The sequence below is a fragment of the Serinus canaria genome, chromosome 3, assembly GCF_022539315.1.
Source record: "Serinus canaria isolate serCan28SL12 chromosome 3, serCan2020, whole genome shotgun sequence".
NCBI lineage: Eukaryota > Metazoa > Chordata > Aves > Passeriformes > Fringillidae > Serinus > Serinus canaria.
Genome location: NC_066316.1, coordinates 112,396,484 through 112,412,504, shown reverse-complemented (window position 1 = coordinate 112,412,504; position 16,021 = coordinate 112,396,484). Strand labels below are relative to the sequence as shown.

Genomic DNA, 16,021 nt, shown 5'->3' with positions numbered 1-16,021 from the left:
GGTGCCAGTGACAGATCAAGGTGCAGTGGCCATGAGCTGGAGCACAAGGAGCTCCTCATGGACAGAAGAACTTCTGTCCATGGAGGTGACAGAGCCCTGGAACAGCTGCCCTGGGAGGATGTGGAGTCTCCCTCTCTGAAGATGTTTCAAACCCACCTGGTTGGACTGGAGGATCTCCAGAGGTCCCTTCCAGCCCCAGCAGTTGTGGAATTCTCTCTGAAGCTCTGTTTTTGTCTGGGATGCCAGTGTTCATCTGCAGGGCTGGATTCCAGCTTCACTCACTGCTCCCAGAACCTGTGGCAGCTGTGCCTTGAGCACATCTGAGTGCACAGTGAGGTTAAACACTTTGGATTCTGAGCTCTTGGAAGTGCCTGTGCCTTCATATCCAGGTCACAGAACTTGGGAAATGCTCCATCTTGTGGGAAATGCTCCATTTTCTGGAAATTCTCCTCTCCCCAGTTATCTCCTGAACTTTGCCCACGTGCTGATATGGAGAGTGCTGGCTCAGGAATCAAACCACCAGATCAAACTGTGCCACGAAGCCTTGGCCCACTGGCTGAGGCTCTGCTTCTGCCCAGGTAGGAGAAACTCCTCCCTGAAGGTGCAGCTCCTGTCTGGGAGCCTGGTTTGGATCAAGCTGGGCTTGGCAGCACTGTGGGAGCAGTCAAGTGATTTCATTGCTTTAATCCCACCAGCCACAACTGATGACATGATCACTGTTAGCAGTTTTTCCCAACATCCAGTCCCTGGTGCCAACCCTCCCATCCTCAGTCCATCACCCAAAGACCTCTCCTTCCCCAAGAGCTCTCTCATCACCCACTCACCATCAGGGCTGCCCTGGCCATCAGGTGGCTGCTGTGGGCATTGCTCAGCATTCCCTGGAGCATTCCTGGCACAGCCAGAGCTCACCCAGGTGCCTTGGTGTCTTTGCCAGACTATGAGAATCACCTGGGCTGTGTTTGTTAATCCCCCAAATTAGCATTGGCTGGGACTGCCCAGGGAGGTTTGGGAGTATCCAAGGAAGGCCTGGACATGGCTCTCAGTGCCCTGGGCTGGTGACAAGGTGGCATTGGGCACAGCTGGACTCAATCCTGGAGTGCTTTTCCAGCCCAGATGATTCTGTGCTAACTGAGTTTCTCAGGTGTGGCTCCATGTGCTGTTGTCCCTTCCTGTAAAGCTGGAGGAGGATGTGGTGCCTCTCAAGGTAGAAATAGGTTGGTTTGAGCTCTTGGGGATTTAACTTCAGTCCCTTGAGTCCCCTTTCCCTCCAGCCACCTCTAACTAATGGTTGTAAGCTCACACACATCAGTTCCTCCCTTGGAGGAGCTGTCACCTCCACTTTACAGAAAAGTTGAAATTTATCTGCAAAGATTAGTACAAAATTCACAACTGGCAGTTTGTGTCCAGGTCAGTATTTAAACACCTGCAGCTGATGGAGTGAGGGACCTGGAACTTGAGGTTGGTGGGGAGCTCTTGGGAAGACCTTGTGTGTCATCACAAATGAGGAAGAGACATTTGGAAATCCCTCCCAGGCAGGTCCCTGTCTGCTGTGTGATACCAGGGCCTTTCCCACCCCCTGATTATTTGGATTTTAACTGCAGGTGTGGGTTGAACAGCACATCTCATTGTAATCTGTCTGTCAAACATGAGCAGTGCTTGAGAAGCAGCAGCTCTGGGGAATCCCTGATGTTGTTACTCTGCTTCCTCACAGCCCTGTGGCTTCCCAGACCTAAATGTGTGAATAGAATCTGTATTTTTAAGAAGAAAAAAGCTGATGAAAGGATTTACGTAGCAAGGTAATGGACTTCTCCCTGTTGCAGGGAATAAGATGGATTAAAGGAGATGTCAAGGATTGTTCCTGGCAGTGATTAATATTTTAATGTAGGTGATGAGCAGTGGAGAGGTGGGAGGTCCCCAGTGCCATGGAGGTGCTGTGTGGGGAACACACAGCTCCCACCACCTCTGTCTCCTTGGTCACTTCATATTTTTAATATTTTTTAATATTGCTGCCAAGTTCTCTTAAAGAATTCTTGGAAGCAGTACTGCCTTTTGCAGTGACTCACCTCAGGTGTTAATTTGTGATTTTTAATACAAATCTCAAAGCCAGTCACAGAGAAGGGTTCAGTTGGGACTTGCAGTGAGACAGTTTTGGTGCCCTACCTTGGCTGTGCATCCCTGGAAGGGACAGTGGCAGAGATCTCACCTGCCCACAGCTCCTTTGCTGCTCTGATGGCAACAGGAGCACTTCAGAAAGGAATTTCCAGTTAGGAAGGTCTCCTTCTCTCCTGGAGCTGTGAATGCTGTTCATCTCTGAATTGGTTGGTGCTGTAAGGGCAGTATGGGATGGGTTTGGGGAGATCCCCTAATTCTTCCAGCAGTGGAGATGTGGATGAATTCCCAGCAAGTGGCCATCCCAGCTACCAGGTCAGGCTGGATAACAACAGCCTCCTATTGTCTGGGGGGGATTAAGCCTGGGATTTGGGGGGATAGAAGCCAGAGTCCTGGATTTGTCACCCAAATGAATATTCAGCGAGTCCCTGGGCTGGTTTGCATAAATCAGATCTCCCTGTACCCTGCTAGAGATGTGTGACAGCGACTGAGGCACACAGATGCATCCAGGAGGGGAATGTAGGTCAGCCCAGGAGCTGCTGTCTCACAGGACTGTCATCTGCTTCGTTAAGAATAGATTAATTGGGAGGAGAAGATCTGGCTCCGGTGCTGCTGGTGCTGCTGCCCCTGTCCCGTGTCCTGCCTTACATCACCAGCTCTGGAATTCCTCTGGATTGCTGTGGGCTTGGGCAAACTCAGCCTGGAAGGGCAGTTTTAGAAAGTACTGAGAAATGGGGGTTCAGGACAGAGGCAGGGGGTCACTAAGAGGGACTGGTAGAGCTTGGGCAGCCTCTTGGAAAGGAAATACACTTGGGTTTCAGAATCTCTAATTTAGCAAATTTTGTGTTAAAAGCTGAACTGCTTTGTTTGGATTTTAGGAATCTACTGCATTCCTAAAAATAGATGCTGGAAATAAATAAAGTTTTTTTAAGATACACAGGTTCATGCTAGCAAATGTCACTGGATAAGAGTCTCTAACTTACCTTTACAGAGTGAGATCTAGTCATAATTCCTGTTCTTGAGACCTGCTGTACAGAATATCAATTTTCAGGAAAGTGCAGGTCCTGTGGACCCCCAGCAGTTGGATACAGCTATTCCTATGGGAGTTTCTCTGCTGCTGCTGTGAATGTTAACCAGAAAAGCAGTTTTGTGTAGCTGTTGGTGTGGATCATCCATGTTCTGGATGAATGGAGGCTGCTAAATTTGGGATAAAGCAGGGAATGTTTGCCCAGGTGATAGTTCAGGGGGAAAAGCAAAGGGTGCAAGGGCTGGTTTGGTGAGTGGGTGATGAGAGAGCTTCTGGGTGATGGACTGAGGATGGGAGGGTTGGCACCAGGGACTGGATATTGGGAAAACTGTGAGCTGGTGGGATTAAAGCAATGAAATCACTTGACTCTGCTCCCATGGTGCTGCCAAGCCCAGCTTGATCCAAACCAGGCTGACAGGAGCTGCACTTACAGGGAGGAGTTTCTCCTACCCACTTGTGGAGCTTTCTGAGAGCACTGGAATGCTTGGCCTTGGTGATCTTGGAGATCTTTTCCAATTCCATGGTTCTGTTTTGTAGTTGAGCTCAGTGCACCTTTCCCGAGGTTTCAGCTGAGGTGTGTGCCCTGAGTTTGGGGAAAGAGAAGCCTTTGGGTGATGGACTGAGGATGGGAGGGTTGGCACCAGGGATTGGATGCTGGGAAAACTGTGAGCACTGATCATGTCATCAGCTGTGGCTGGTGGGATTAAAGCAATGAAATCACTTGACTGCTCCCATGGTGCTGCCAAGCCCAGCTTGATCCAAACCAGGCTGACAGGAGCTGCATCTTCAGGGAGGAGTTTCTCCTACCCACTTGTGGAGCTTTCTGAGAGCACTGGAATGCTTGGCCTTGGAGATCTTTTCCTGTTGCATGGTTCTGTTCTGTAGATGGGTTCAGTGCACCTTTTCCCAAGGTTTCAGCTGAGGTGTGTGCCCTGAGTTTGGGGAAAGAGAAGCCTTTGGGTGATGGATTGAGGATGGGTGGGTTGGCACCAGGGACTGGATGTTGGGAAAACTGTGAGCACTGACAATGTCATCAGTTGTGGCTGGTGGGATTAAAGCAATGAAATCACTTGACTCTGTTCCCGTGGAACTGCCAAGCCCAGCTCGATCCAAACCAGGCTGACAGGAGCTGCACCTTCAGGGAGGAGTTTCTCCTACCCACTTGTGGAGCTTTCTGAGAGCACTGGAATGCTTGGCCTTCATGATCTTGGAGGTCTTTTCCAATTCCATGGTTCTGTTCTGTAGATGAGGTCAGTGCACCTTTTCCCAAGGTTTCAGTTGAGGTGTGTGCCCTGAGTTTTGGGGAAAGAGAAGCCTTTGGGTGATGGACTGAGGATGGGTGGGTTGGCACCAGGGACTGGATGTATGGGAAAAACTGCTAACAGTGATCATGTCATCAGCTGTGGCTGGTGGGATTAAAGCAATGAAATCACTTGACTGCTCCCATGGTCCTGCCAAGCCCAGCTTGATCCAAACCAGGCTCCCAGACAGGAGCTGCACCTTCAGGGAAGAGTTTCTCCTACCCACTTGTGGAGCTTTCTGAGAGCACTGGAATGCTTGGCCTTGGAGATCTTTTCCTGTTGCATGGTTCTGTTCTGTGGATGAGCTCAGTGCACCTTTCCCAAGCTTTCAGCTGAGGTGTGTGTTACTTTGTTCATGTGAGGTATGTGCTGACTTTATTCAGAGGCAGCTTCAGGTGCTCTGTCAGTGCTGAGCTGTCACGACTTGAAACCTTGCAGAGCAGGACGAGTGAGTTCCTGCTGCAGCTCTGGTTTGCACGCTCTGCACAGGCAAAAACTTCCTGCAGAGAAGGTGAAATACCTGAATTCACTGAAAATTCTCTGAATTTCTGCTTTGCTAACACATAGATCCATGGTTTACTCATACCTTGAGTTCTTTGTTACACTCCTGGTCACGGGATGTCAGAAATGATGGAACTGCAGGTGTGCAAGAGGAGAGCAAAGACAGCCAGGAGGCCATTCCAGTGTCACTGTGATGACTGATACTCTCTGGGTTGTTCCCAGGGCTGCTCCTGCCGCTCCCCACAGCTGTGGGAGCCCAGAGTCTGTCTCTGGGAGTCCACCCTGCCTCTCTTCATTTCCTGGGGCCCCTTTGCTCCCTGTGCCGAGCTCTTCTCCCCCTCCAGGCACGGGCTGTGTGTCTGAACAAGTCGGGCAGGAACAACTCATCCTGCCTTGGAATCCTGAGTCACTGCAGCTTGGGAGGCTGTGAGGGAACTCCCCTGACAGTTTGTAGCACGAGCTGGAGTGCTTTGGAGAGCTTTTATCCTGGCTCTGAGTAGTGTGGGAGTAGCCTGTGGTGAGGAGGGCTGGGAATGTGCAGCGTGGCCCAGCAGATCTGAGCTGTGCTGCCCATGTGTGGTGGGGCCCTGCATTATTTATAACCTGCCTTGCAGCTCTTTGTGTGGGCTTGTCTCAGGCCAGCAGAGCACTTGGCTTCTCTGATCCAGGTGTTCTGGGCTTGGAGATTCCTCTGGGGTCTCTGCTTCCATGGCTGGCTGGGTTAGACAGACAGACAGTGCCAGGACACAGGGAGTGGCTCCCCGTGGGCAAAGGTCAGGGATATTGGGAAGGAATCCCAGTATTTCCCTTGGGAAGGCCCTAGCACAGGGTTCCCCTGGAACCCTGGCAGTGTCCAAGGCCAGCTTGGACAGGGCTTTTGATCCCTGGAAATAGAACACAAACTTTTCTACCTGGGACAGTGGAGGGTGTCCCTGCCCATGGCACACAGTGGGACAAGATGAGCTTTAATGTCCCTTCCAGCCAAACCATTGTGGGGTTCAATGAACGCTGTTTTTTCTGTTTCCTGGGAGAATTCCTGGCCACATGTAAGTGTGGGAAGGATCCATGCAGGAGTGGCTGCTCCGCCAGGGGTGTGTGTGCTGGGGTTCTGTGCACACACACAGCTGCAGGTGAGCTGCCTGTGCAGGGGCTCTCCACTGGAGGAGGAGGAGCAGCTGCTGGCTTTACTGAGTTACTCTGCTGTTTACTCAGGGGATTAAGTGTGTTTGAGCTCTGAGAGCAGGGTGTGTGCAGGGCTGTGCAGTTGGGGCATCCTCCTGCAAAGACACGAGCAGAATTTGTGCTGCCTGCTGGGTTTAAACCAGGAGCACTCTGTGTCAGACCCAGAGCATCCCCAGCCTTCTTGTTTTGGTTCCATCCCTGTTTTTTTGTTGCTGATCCAGCTGCCTTTCCCTTTTCCCACTGCCCTTCCCCTGTACCTGACCATGCTACACGTGATCAGGGCTGAACACAAGGAAGAGTTCAAATGCAGTGCAGTCCTCACTCCTGATGAATAAATGTTTTGTTAGGAAGGGTAGCCATGGTCTGAAGTGTCAATTCCTTGATCTGGAAGTTCCTGGTACTGTTTAAAAGAAGCCAGGTGGTCCCAAACTTTCAGGTTTCCTCATTGCCATCTCTCTGATGATTTCATTGTTAGGGAGTGAGTTTTGGGACTGCCTGGGGACCCCTAATGCTGTTTTATTGAAACTTTCTCCTGAGAAAGCAGAGCTCCCAAAGCTCTGATGGTCAGAGATGCTCCTGTTACAGAAGTTTTGGGATTGGGGGAGGACAGGGGGGTTCCATCACCCTTTGCAGCCCCATTCTGGCAGTTCCTCCCCTCTGCAGTTGGGTGCTGTGCTGGCTGTCAGAGGTGCCAAAGCCTGATTGCAGGAGGAGTTGCCATGAGTGCCAAGGCTTGTCCCAGCCAGCCTAAAGCTTCCCACTGCCTTGCACATCAGCTGAGTTTGGCTCCCTGATAAATCTCAGCCTTTCCCTTAAGCCTTTGTCAAAGGATGAGGCCAGGAATAGCTTCAGATTCTCTTTCCTGAGTGCCCTTTCAGAGAGCTGTGACTCTTACAGGTGGCATTGGTTGATGGAGGCCTGTTCCTTTCTTATCTCCCATGGACGAGGCAGAGGAGACCCCCCAAGGAGCTGGGAGGGGCTGCAGGAATTGAGCAGTGTAATCATAGAAGGGATCAGGGATTGGTTTGGGTTGGAAAGGACCTTTGTTGGGGTTCTGGTTGTGAGAATTTCAGACTTTCTGTGCTGACAGACTCTGACCCCCAGGAGAGCACTGCATCTGACCTGAGGCCGTGGAGAAGCTTCCAGAATGGATTGAGAGCACTGGGATTGTGGGTGTGGAGTTGGGTAGAAGTGTGTGATGTCACAGGGTGGAAAACTCAGAGTTTGGGGTTTTAGAATATGGTAATAAATATGGGGCAAGATGGAGGGTTTAGGGTGGTGCAGGTTGTTCTTTACCTTCTTCTTTCTTCTCCATGGGTTTGGGTGACATTTTGTAATTGGACAGAAAAGCCCACCCTGCAGACTTTGAGGGATCAGTTATGGGGTTAAAAGTGAAAATAATTTAGGTGTAGTTTCTTAATTGGATAATTTAGCCTTAAAAGAACCTGCAACAAGAGATAGTTGGCCATTTTGTGCCTTGCTCATGAAATACTGCAAAACTCACTGCTGTGAGGCTGAATATAGATAAGAAATAATAAACACCTGAGTCTGAATGTGAACCATCCTCTCGAGTGCCTTCAATCCTGACCTCAACAGAGGTAGAAAAAGGAAGCTGAAAACCAGCAGACCTTAAAGCTCAGCTCCATGCCATGCAGGGACACCTTCCACTGTCCTAGGTTGCTTCAAGGCCTGTCCAGCCTGGCCTGGAGCACCTCCCTACACCTCTCCAACTCAAGCAAGGGCTTCCATAGCCACAGGAAAGTGTAAACCCTGTCCTTGCTACCTCACTTTTTGGGAATACCTGCCCTGAGTGAAGGAGGTTCCTGGGCAGGCAGAAGGGAACTGCTGCTGTTTCACTGAATTAACAACTCTCCCATTCACAAAGTGTGAAGGAACAGACCTCAGGACCCACAGCAATCCCAGGAGCAGAGGCTGTGCTATACCCGGAGTCACTGTGGAGCTGGGATCCCCCAGGTGTGCTCAGAGCTTACACAGAGCCCAAGAAACAGCCCCAAAATGCCTTCATTTAAATAACAAAAATGCAATAAAGAGAACTGACAACAGCAGCAAAAATTAAGCCTGGGAGCTTTTAAAATTGCCACATTAACTTGGGGGTGGAAAGCTTTGTCTGGTCTTTTTAAACTCAGCAATTTCCTGCTGAGGTCCCCAAGTCTAGAGAGAGGTGGGTTAACCTTAGTGTAGAATTCCAGAGTCCCTGGGTTTGGAGAAGATCCTCAAGACCAGAGAGTCCAAGCTGTGGCCCAATCCCCACCTTGTCCCCAGGCCAGGGCACTGAGTGCCACATCCAGGCCTTCCCTGGACACCTGCAGGGATGGGCACTCCAGCCCCTTCCAAGGCTGACCACCCTCTCCAGGAAGAATTTCCTCCTGATGTCCTCCAAGCCCTCCCAGTACCAAACTTTCCAAATAAGTCAAGTGCAGAGCTCTAAACTCTTTGAAGACACTGCAGCTCTTGCAAAGAGCCTTTAATGCTTCAGAGTGTCATTTACTCAGGGCAGCAGCCGTTAACCTTGGTTATCAGTTAAGATAATTATTAATTATTTCGTAAGAAAGCTTCAGCAGCAAATCCACTTTCTCTTTCCAGGGAAAGCCCAGCACAAGCGCATCAGGCAAGAGCTGAGAGTTCTGCTTTTAATTAAGCTCTTAATGATCTCACTTGCTACTTAAGTCTTTCAAAACATTTCTCCTGTGAGGGATTCAGAGGTGCACAGTGAGGATGAGCACCATCCCAGACCTACATCTTTGGTGCCAGCACTGCTTTCCAGAGGTTTTCTAGGAGCTGTTTTCTGTCTCCTTCACCCTTCAGCACAGGACAAGGTCTCAGTGTTAGTTTTTCCAGGTGTTGTCCCCAGCATTGGGACTTTGCTGGGACAATGATTTCACTTGGTGTGAGAGGTTTTAGAAGCACAAGCTCAGACAGGAGAGTTTATTTTGGAGGGCAATAGTAAACCCCTGGCCTGGACACTGGCACTGCTGGATTCCAGCTCTGGGGATACCTGTGGAGGAGCACATGGATTACACAAAAATACACAGCTGCCAGGAAAAGCCTTGACTCCTCACCTTATTAAAACAAAACCCAAACAAAAGCTGAACTCTCTTTTGGTGGTACAGTGACTTCATTTATAGCTGACAGATTTGCAGACTAGATAATCCAACAATAATCTCCATCCTCATCCCTGAAAGTGCCCAAGGCCAGGTTGGACACTGGGTGCTTGGAGCACCCTGGGATAGTGGAAGGTGTCCCTGCCTGTGGCAGGGGATGGCTCTGGATGGGCTTTAAAGTTCCATCCCAAACCATTCCATGATTTTACAGTCAGCTGAGGCTCTTGGAGAAGGTGCTGTGGCCCTGGCTGAGGACTTCACCTCCCCCAGGGTGACCCAGCACAGGGAGGAGGGAGCTCAGCTGGGCACGGCCATCCAGACACCTCCTGCTGCTCCTCAGGAGAGGGGTGTGTGCTCTGAGGTCTGCCACGGGAACTCAGGTATTGAGAGCTGTTCCTTCAGTCACACTTAAAATCCTGGCTGTTGTCAGTGCCTGTGGCACAAAGCTGGGCAGCTGGAACACACAGGATTTGAGTTATAGAGTCAGTGAGGCTGGAAAAGGGATCTCAGACCATCCCCAGCACTGCCCCATGTCCCCAAGTGCCACATCCACAGGGCTTTTACATCCCTCCAGGGATGGGCATTCCAAACCTCCTTGAGCAGCTGTGCCAGGGGTGGACAGTCCTTTCCATGAAGGAATTGTTCCCAACATCCAACCTGAGCCTGCCCTGGCCCAGCCTGAGGCCATTTCCCCTTATCCTGTCCCTGTCCCCTGGCTGTCCCCTCCTGTCAGGGAGTTGTGCAGAGCCACAAGGTCCCCCCGAGCCTCCTTTTCTCCAGGCTGAGCCCCTTCCCAGCTCCCTCAGCCTCTCCTGGGGCTCCACTCCCTTCCCTGATGAACCTGAGAATGAATTTTGCATGTTTGCTTTTCTTCCTGAGCTGAGCACACCAGGGGTGGTGCTGCAGCAGCGTGTGCACAGCAATTATTAATGAATTACAGACAAAATGCAGTTGGTTCTGCTCTGCTCTTGGCCTGGGTTGGGTGGGATGTCCCTGCAGGATGGGGTGTCCCTGTGGGGTAGGATGTTCCTGCAGGATGGAATGGGATGTCCCTGCAGGGTGGGATGGGATGTTCCTGTAGGGTGGGATGTCCCTACACGGTGGGATGTCCTTACAAGGTGGGATGTCCCTGCAGGGTGGGATGGCCTTGCAGGGTGGGATAGGATGTCCCTGTAGGGTGGGATGTCCATACACAGTGGGATGTCCCTGCGAGGTAGGATGTCCCTTCAGGGTGGGATGGCCCTGCAGGGTGGGATGGGATGGCCCTGCGGGGTGGGATGGCCTTGCAGGGTGGGATAGGATGTCATTGCAGGGTGGGATGGCCCTGCAGGGTGGGATGGAATGTCATTGCAGGGTAGAATGTCCCTAGAGGGTGGGATAGCCCTGCGGGGTGGGATGGCCCTGCAGGGTAGGATGTCCCTGCAGAGTGGGATGGCCCTGCAGGGTGGGATGGCCCTGCAGGGTGGGATGGAATGGCCCTGCAGGGTGGGATGTCCCTGCGGGGTGGGATGGCCCTGCGGGATGCCTGTCAAGCTCCAGCTCCCAGCCGTGCCCTCCTCCTGCCCTAATTTCTGCTTCTTCCCGCCCAGCGTCCTCCCCGTGCTCAATGGGGGCTTTGTTTGGAAGGAATGGAAACAAAATTCGGGCTGTGTGAAAAGGGCCAGCTCATCATTTGTACCTCTGCAGTGGACTGGAAAATAACGTTTTTTCCCTCCCTCTCCAACCGGTGGCCGTGGGTCTGTCACTTGTCAAGAAGAGTCACTTTGTGATTTAGTGGTGGGGGGGGTGGATCTTGGCAGGGGCTTGGGAAGGTGGAAATTGATATGGAAATGATTATGGACTTAAAGCTGTTCTGCTGATGCAGCTCCTGGCTATTCATTAACATCTTCAATCTGAGAGAGCTGGAAACACAAATCCCTTGAGCCAGTAGTTGTGTATCCACCAGGACATTCAAGGATTGAGCCTGCACAGGTCCAGCAGGTTGTGGGCAGCATTCCCTGTGGCTGTGGGATGAAAGGGCCTGACTTCAGTGCCCAGTGGGAGCTGGCAGCCCCTGGAGCTGCTCCTGGGCTGTGGTTGCCATGGCTGGCACAGCAGACTCAGTGTTTGTGTGAGGGCAGTGTTTGCACTGACCATGGGATCAACTGCTGGTGCTCCCTAAAGCCTTGGTAGCCCAGGCCAGGATCCCAGAAACTCCATCAATGCTTCTGTCCTTTCTAAAGCTGAGTTCAGGTTTGTCACACCTGGACCCATGGAATCATTGAGTCCCAAACTGGTTTGAGTGGGAGGGGACCTCAGAGCCCATCCAGTGCCACCCCTGCCATGGCAGGGACACCTTCCACTATCTCAGGGTGTTATAAGCTTTGTTCTACCTGCCAGGGCACTGCCAGGGACAGGGTGGGCACCCTGTGCCAGGCCCTGCCCACCCTGCCAGGGAACAATTCCTCATTCCCAAGATCCCACCCAGCCCTGCCCTCTGGCACTGGGAGCCATTCCCTGGCTCCTGTCCCTCCATCCTTGTCCCCGATCCCTCTGCAGCTCTCCTGGAGCCCCTTCAGACCCTGCCAGGGGCTCTGAGCTCTCTCTGGATCCTTCTCCTCTCCAGGTGAGCACCCCCAGGTGTCCCAGCCTGGCTCCAGCCCTGGAGCAGCTCTGGTGCCTCCTCTGGGCTCTCTCCAGCAGCTCCAGCTCCTCGTGCTGTTGGAATCCCCAGGACAGGTGGGCTCTCACCTGGGCACAGGGACAGAATCCCCCCCTTCCCTGCTGCCACACTGGGGTGATCAGCCAGGGGCTCAGGGGTTTGGGGCTCTCATGCCCAGCTCTCACCCCCCAACACCCTCAGGCTGCTCTAAGCAACAGGTGAGATGGGCAGGAAATGCAGAAGTGAGCTGGGACCTGTGAGGATCTGCCTGTTGGGAGCTGTGCTGAAGGGTAGCAAACATTTCCATATCTTAATTGGAACATCTGGAGTTGATAAGGTTTTCCTAAGCCTGGCCATGTTCTTCCAGGTTTTCCTGTGAATTCCAGCTTGTCCTGCTGAAGGTGATAAATATCTTACCCACACTTAATGAGGGAGTAATTTCATGCTCATCTTTAATTCATGAGCTCTTTCATTTTCCCCCTGTGATGACGAGATGTCTGTTCTTCAGCCAGTCAGGTTTTCTACCCGTTGCCCTCTTCAGCTCTTTCCTGAAGTGAGTTTTCCTGGAAACCTCCCCATATGTGTTTTCTGGGAAGCCTTTGTGTTTCTGCTGTTTATTGTCAACAGCCTGGCTGGCCAGGCACTACAGCCACGCAGGAGTCTCCTTTTCCAGGCTGTTGGAACTCCTCTGGAAGTGTTTCCAGGGAAATACATTGCTATTTATAACAACCTTGCTGCTCTGAAGGCTGAACTGGTATTATATTGGAATGGGAACTGAGTATAACATGGGATTAGAGATTTATTTTATCCCTAAATACTGGAGTTGGCTAAATCCCTTACAGGAAGAGAAGAGTTAATTTCCTTGGCTGGGTTAATAATTTACTTTATCTTAACACGTAAAAAGTGGCTCTCAAACACTCTGCTGCATCTGGGCACAGCCCAGAGGTAACTGTCACCATATGAAATATTTCATTGACATGTTTGGTGTTCATTTGTTTGGTTGTGTTGCTGGGGACATGACATGGCAGCAAAAAACTCCCTGAAATGCTGAAAAAAGTACAGGGTTGGGTGGATGTGGGGCAGTTTTGTATCTTGGCAGTCAGTCACTGAGCAGGTTTGTATTTCCAGTCACGTTTGTGTGATAGTTCCCACATTGATTCATCAGTGTAACCTGATGTGAGGGATGCAGCAGTGCTGGAGAACAAAGGAGCACTGACCTGAGATGGGTGGGAGGTCCCAGGCTGCCATCCTGGGATTAATGCACAGCCTTGCCCTCAAGTCCCTGCAGGCCTTTAAATCCCTGAATCCCAGAGTTCCTCAGGTCAGAAAAGCCCTCCAGGATCATCAAATCCCAGCTGTGCCCAATGCCCACCTTGTCCCCAGCCCAGAGCACTGAGTGCCACATCCAGGCCTTGCTGGGACACCTCCAGGGATGTCCTTCCATGCCCAGCCCAGAACTGGGAGTTTCTGGGCTGGGTCATGTCCAGCTCTCAGCCCAAGAAGTTCTGTGTGCTTTGTGTTGGCTAAAAGGAGTTCAAGGCAGAGCTCCCATGCAAACTTCTTATGTAATAGTGCATTTCATAAATTCTGTTTAATCTTGCTTGATATAAAGTGACCTTGTAGATCTGGGAGGGAAGTTTGGGCTTGCAGCTGCTGCCTTTTAAAAAGTCTAAATATAAGCAGGTTTTTGGAAAGCAGGAGGAATGATCAGTGTTCTCTGATTGGATTTGAGAGCCAGGATAGTGGCATCTAATTAGTGTCAGAGCAGTTTGAGGGGATGGTTTGGAGTGTTCCTGCTGCTCTGGTGTAGCTCTGCTGGAATTCTTGTTGGCAGCTTTGGGAAGGGAAGGTTGGACCTGGGGCAGCTCTGGGCCCCTCCTGACAGGAGAGACCTGGAGGGGCTGGAGCTGGGAAGGGAATGGAGCCCCAGGAGAGGCTGAGGGAGCTGGGAAGGGAATGGAGCCCCAGGAGAGGCTGGGGGAGCTGGGAAGGGAATGGAGCCCCAGGAGGGGCTGAGGGAGCTGGGAAGGGAATGGAGCCCCAGGAGAGGCTGGGGGAGCTGGGAAGGGGCTCAACCTGGAGAAAAGGAGGCTCAGGGGGGACCTTGTGACTCTGCACAACTCCCTGCCAGGAGGGAACAGCCAGGGGGGGTCGGGCTCTGCTGCCAGGGAACAGGGACAGGACAAGGAGAAATGGCCTCAGGCTGGGCCAGGGCAGGCTCAGGTTGGACACCAGGAGGAATTTCTGCATGTGAAGGGTGGTCAGGCCTTGGCAGGGGCTGCTCAGGGAGATTTGGAATCCCATCCCTGGAGGGGTTTAGCAGCTGTGTGGATGTGGCACTTGGGGACTTTCTGTATTGGTACTGAAAGTAAAAACCTTTTTCAATGGTCTGTGCTTGGCTGAGCTCTCAGAGTCTTGGTGTCACTTCTGCCAGGGCCTGGCTTTGGCTGTCCCTTACCCAGGGCTGAGGCAGGGATGGGTCTGCACAAGGAGACTGAGCTCTGATAATTCTCCTTTTCTTGCTGGTGAAAGCTTTGAGTGGCTTGAAGCATTCTGCATCCCTGTGGAAGCTCAGGGGTGTGGAATGAGGCTGCCAGAGCTCCAGGACAATGCTCTCAGGCACAGGGGGAATTGTTTGGGTGTCCTGGCAGGGCCAGGAGTTGGACTGGATGGGGGTTTTTGAAGGAGTTTTGAATAAACTAGAGACAGGATTTCTGAGTTTCTAGATGATGTTTTTTATTGTTCTTATTTTTTACATGGACAGGAAGGGTGAGTTGGGCTTCCATTGTTGCAGCAGGGTTCAGGAGGTCTCAAGACCCTTAGTTACAAGACTTTTTAAGGAGTTATTGACTAACAAAACACTGCTAATAAGGATACTTCTGTTTTTGACCCAATCCTTAAATATTTTGTCTTATAGACTCATGCTACAATGTAAGCTTTCTTAGCTAATTGTTATGACACACAAACTTCCAGTACTGCATTCTAAACTCCTTGTTTACCTTTGTAGCTACTTTATTATTTTATATCTAAACCCCTAAACTCTCTGAGGCACTGTGTGTCTCTGCTTTAAATTCTAAATCCACATTCTTGCTTTCAGCACTGAAGTTTAGAAGCCTTTTCCAAGGTCTCAAATCAAATCCTGTGTTTAATTCTGAGCTTTGGCTTACAGGCCCAGGGTTCTGAGAGTTCCCTGCATTTTGGATTCCAGCAATGGATGATGATCCCTGTGGCTCTTTCCTGCTCAGGGTGTTCCAGAGCAGGTTCCTGAGGCCCTGGCTGTGCTGGTGTCCCAGCTCCTTGCCCATTTCAGTGTCCCTGCACATCCCTGGTTTACCTGGCAGCTCAGTGGAAGAAGAAAAAATCTGCTGTTCTGTCTCAGCTATTCAGAGTTGATGTGGAATTGATTTTTTTTTTAAATAACTAAACACTAATTACTTATTTATGTGTTTGTTTATTTTAGGGATAGACTTCAAGATTAAAACTGTTGAATTACAAGGAAAGAAGATCAAGCTACAGATCTGGTGAGTAACACAGAGCTTCCTTCAGCAGCAGGTGTTCCTGGGCAGAGTTTGCTCTTGCTGGATTCCCTTCAGGGCTGCAGGTTTGCAGCTGTGCTCTGTGTTTCCACAGGGCTAACTCCACTCCATGTGTGTGTCTGGAGCAGTAGCAGTGGTTGTAACCACTGGGCCTGGCTGCTCCCTGGGACAGGCTGCTGGCAAACCTCCTGCTTTAGGGGGGAGAGCATCCTCACAGCCTGTGATTTAGTGGGAAGTGGTTTAAAACTGGAATTTTTAAATTAGGACTTGCCTCCAGTCTGTGACTATAAATTGACTCGTAGCCTTGCTTTGTGTCAGCAAGAAAATGCAATCCAGGGCTGCACTTGGGCTGGAATTTTCCATGCTCAGCTGTGGAGAGGTTCTCAGCTGGCAGGAGCACAGCTGCTCTGTGGGGATGTCTGACAAGAGGCAAAGCCTCAGCTCCTTCCTTTGAGCTTCTGTGTTTTGAACCAGAGGCTTTTCACCAGGTCAGGGCAGGAGAGCCAGTGGCTTTTCCTGGCCCGTGGGGCTGGCTGGGCTCCTGCTCACTCTGCATTCCCCAGCTCCACTGCAGGGCTCTCAGCTGGGATTTGTCCCTTTTG

The 16,021-nt window shown here is 51.2% G+C and overlaps 1 protein-coding gene across 2 annotated transcripts in view; it reads left to right on the top strand.

Annotated features, from left to right (window-relative positions):
• The window catches only part of RAB10 (RAB10, member RAS oncogene family), a 112,382-nt gene that overhangs the window by 13,413 nt on the left and 82,948 nt on the right, over positions 1-16,021 (top strand). For both annotated transcript variants that reach the window (XM_050972843.1, XM_050972842.1), the window contains exon 2: positions 15,344-15,404. In XM_050972843.1, coding sequence (XP_050828800.1) covers positions 15,344-15,404 — 61 coding nt within the window. The remainder of the gene's footprint in view (positions 1-15,343; positions 15,405-16,021) is intronic.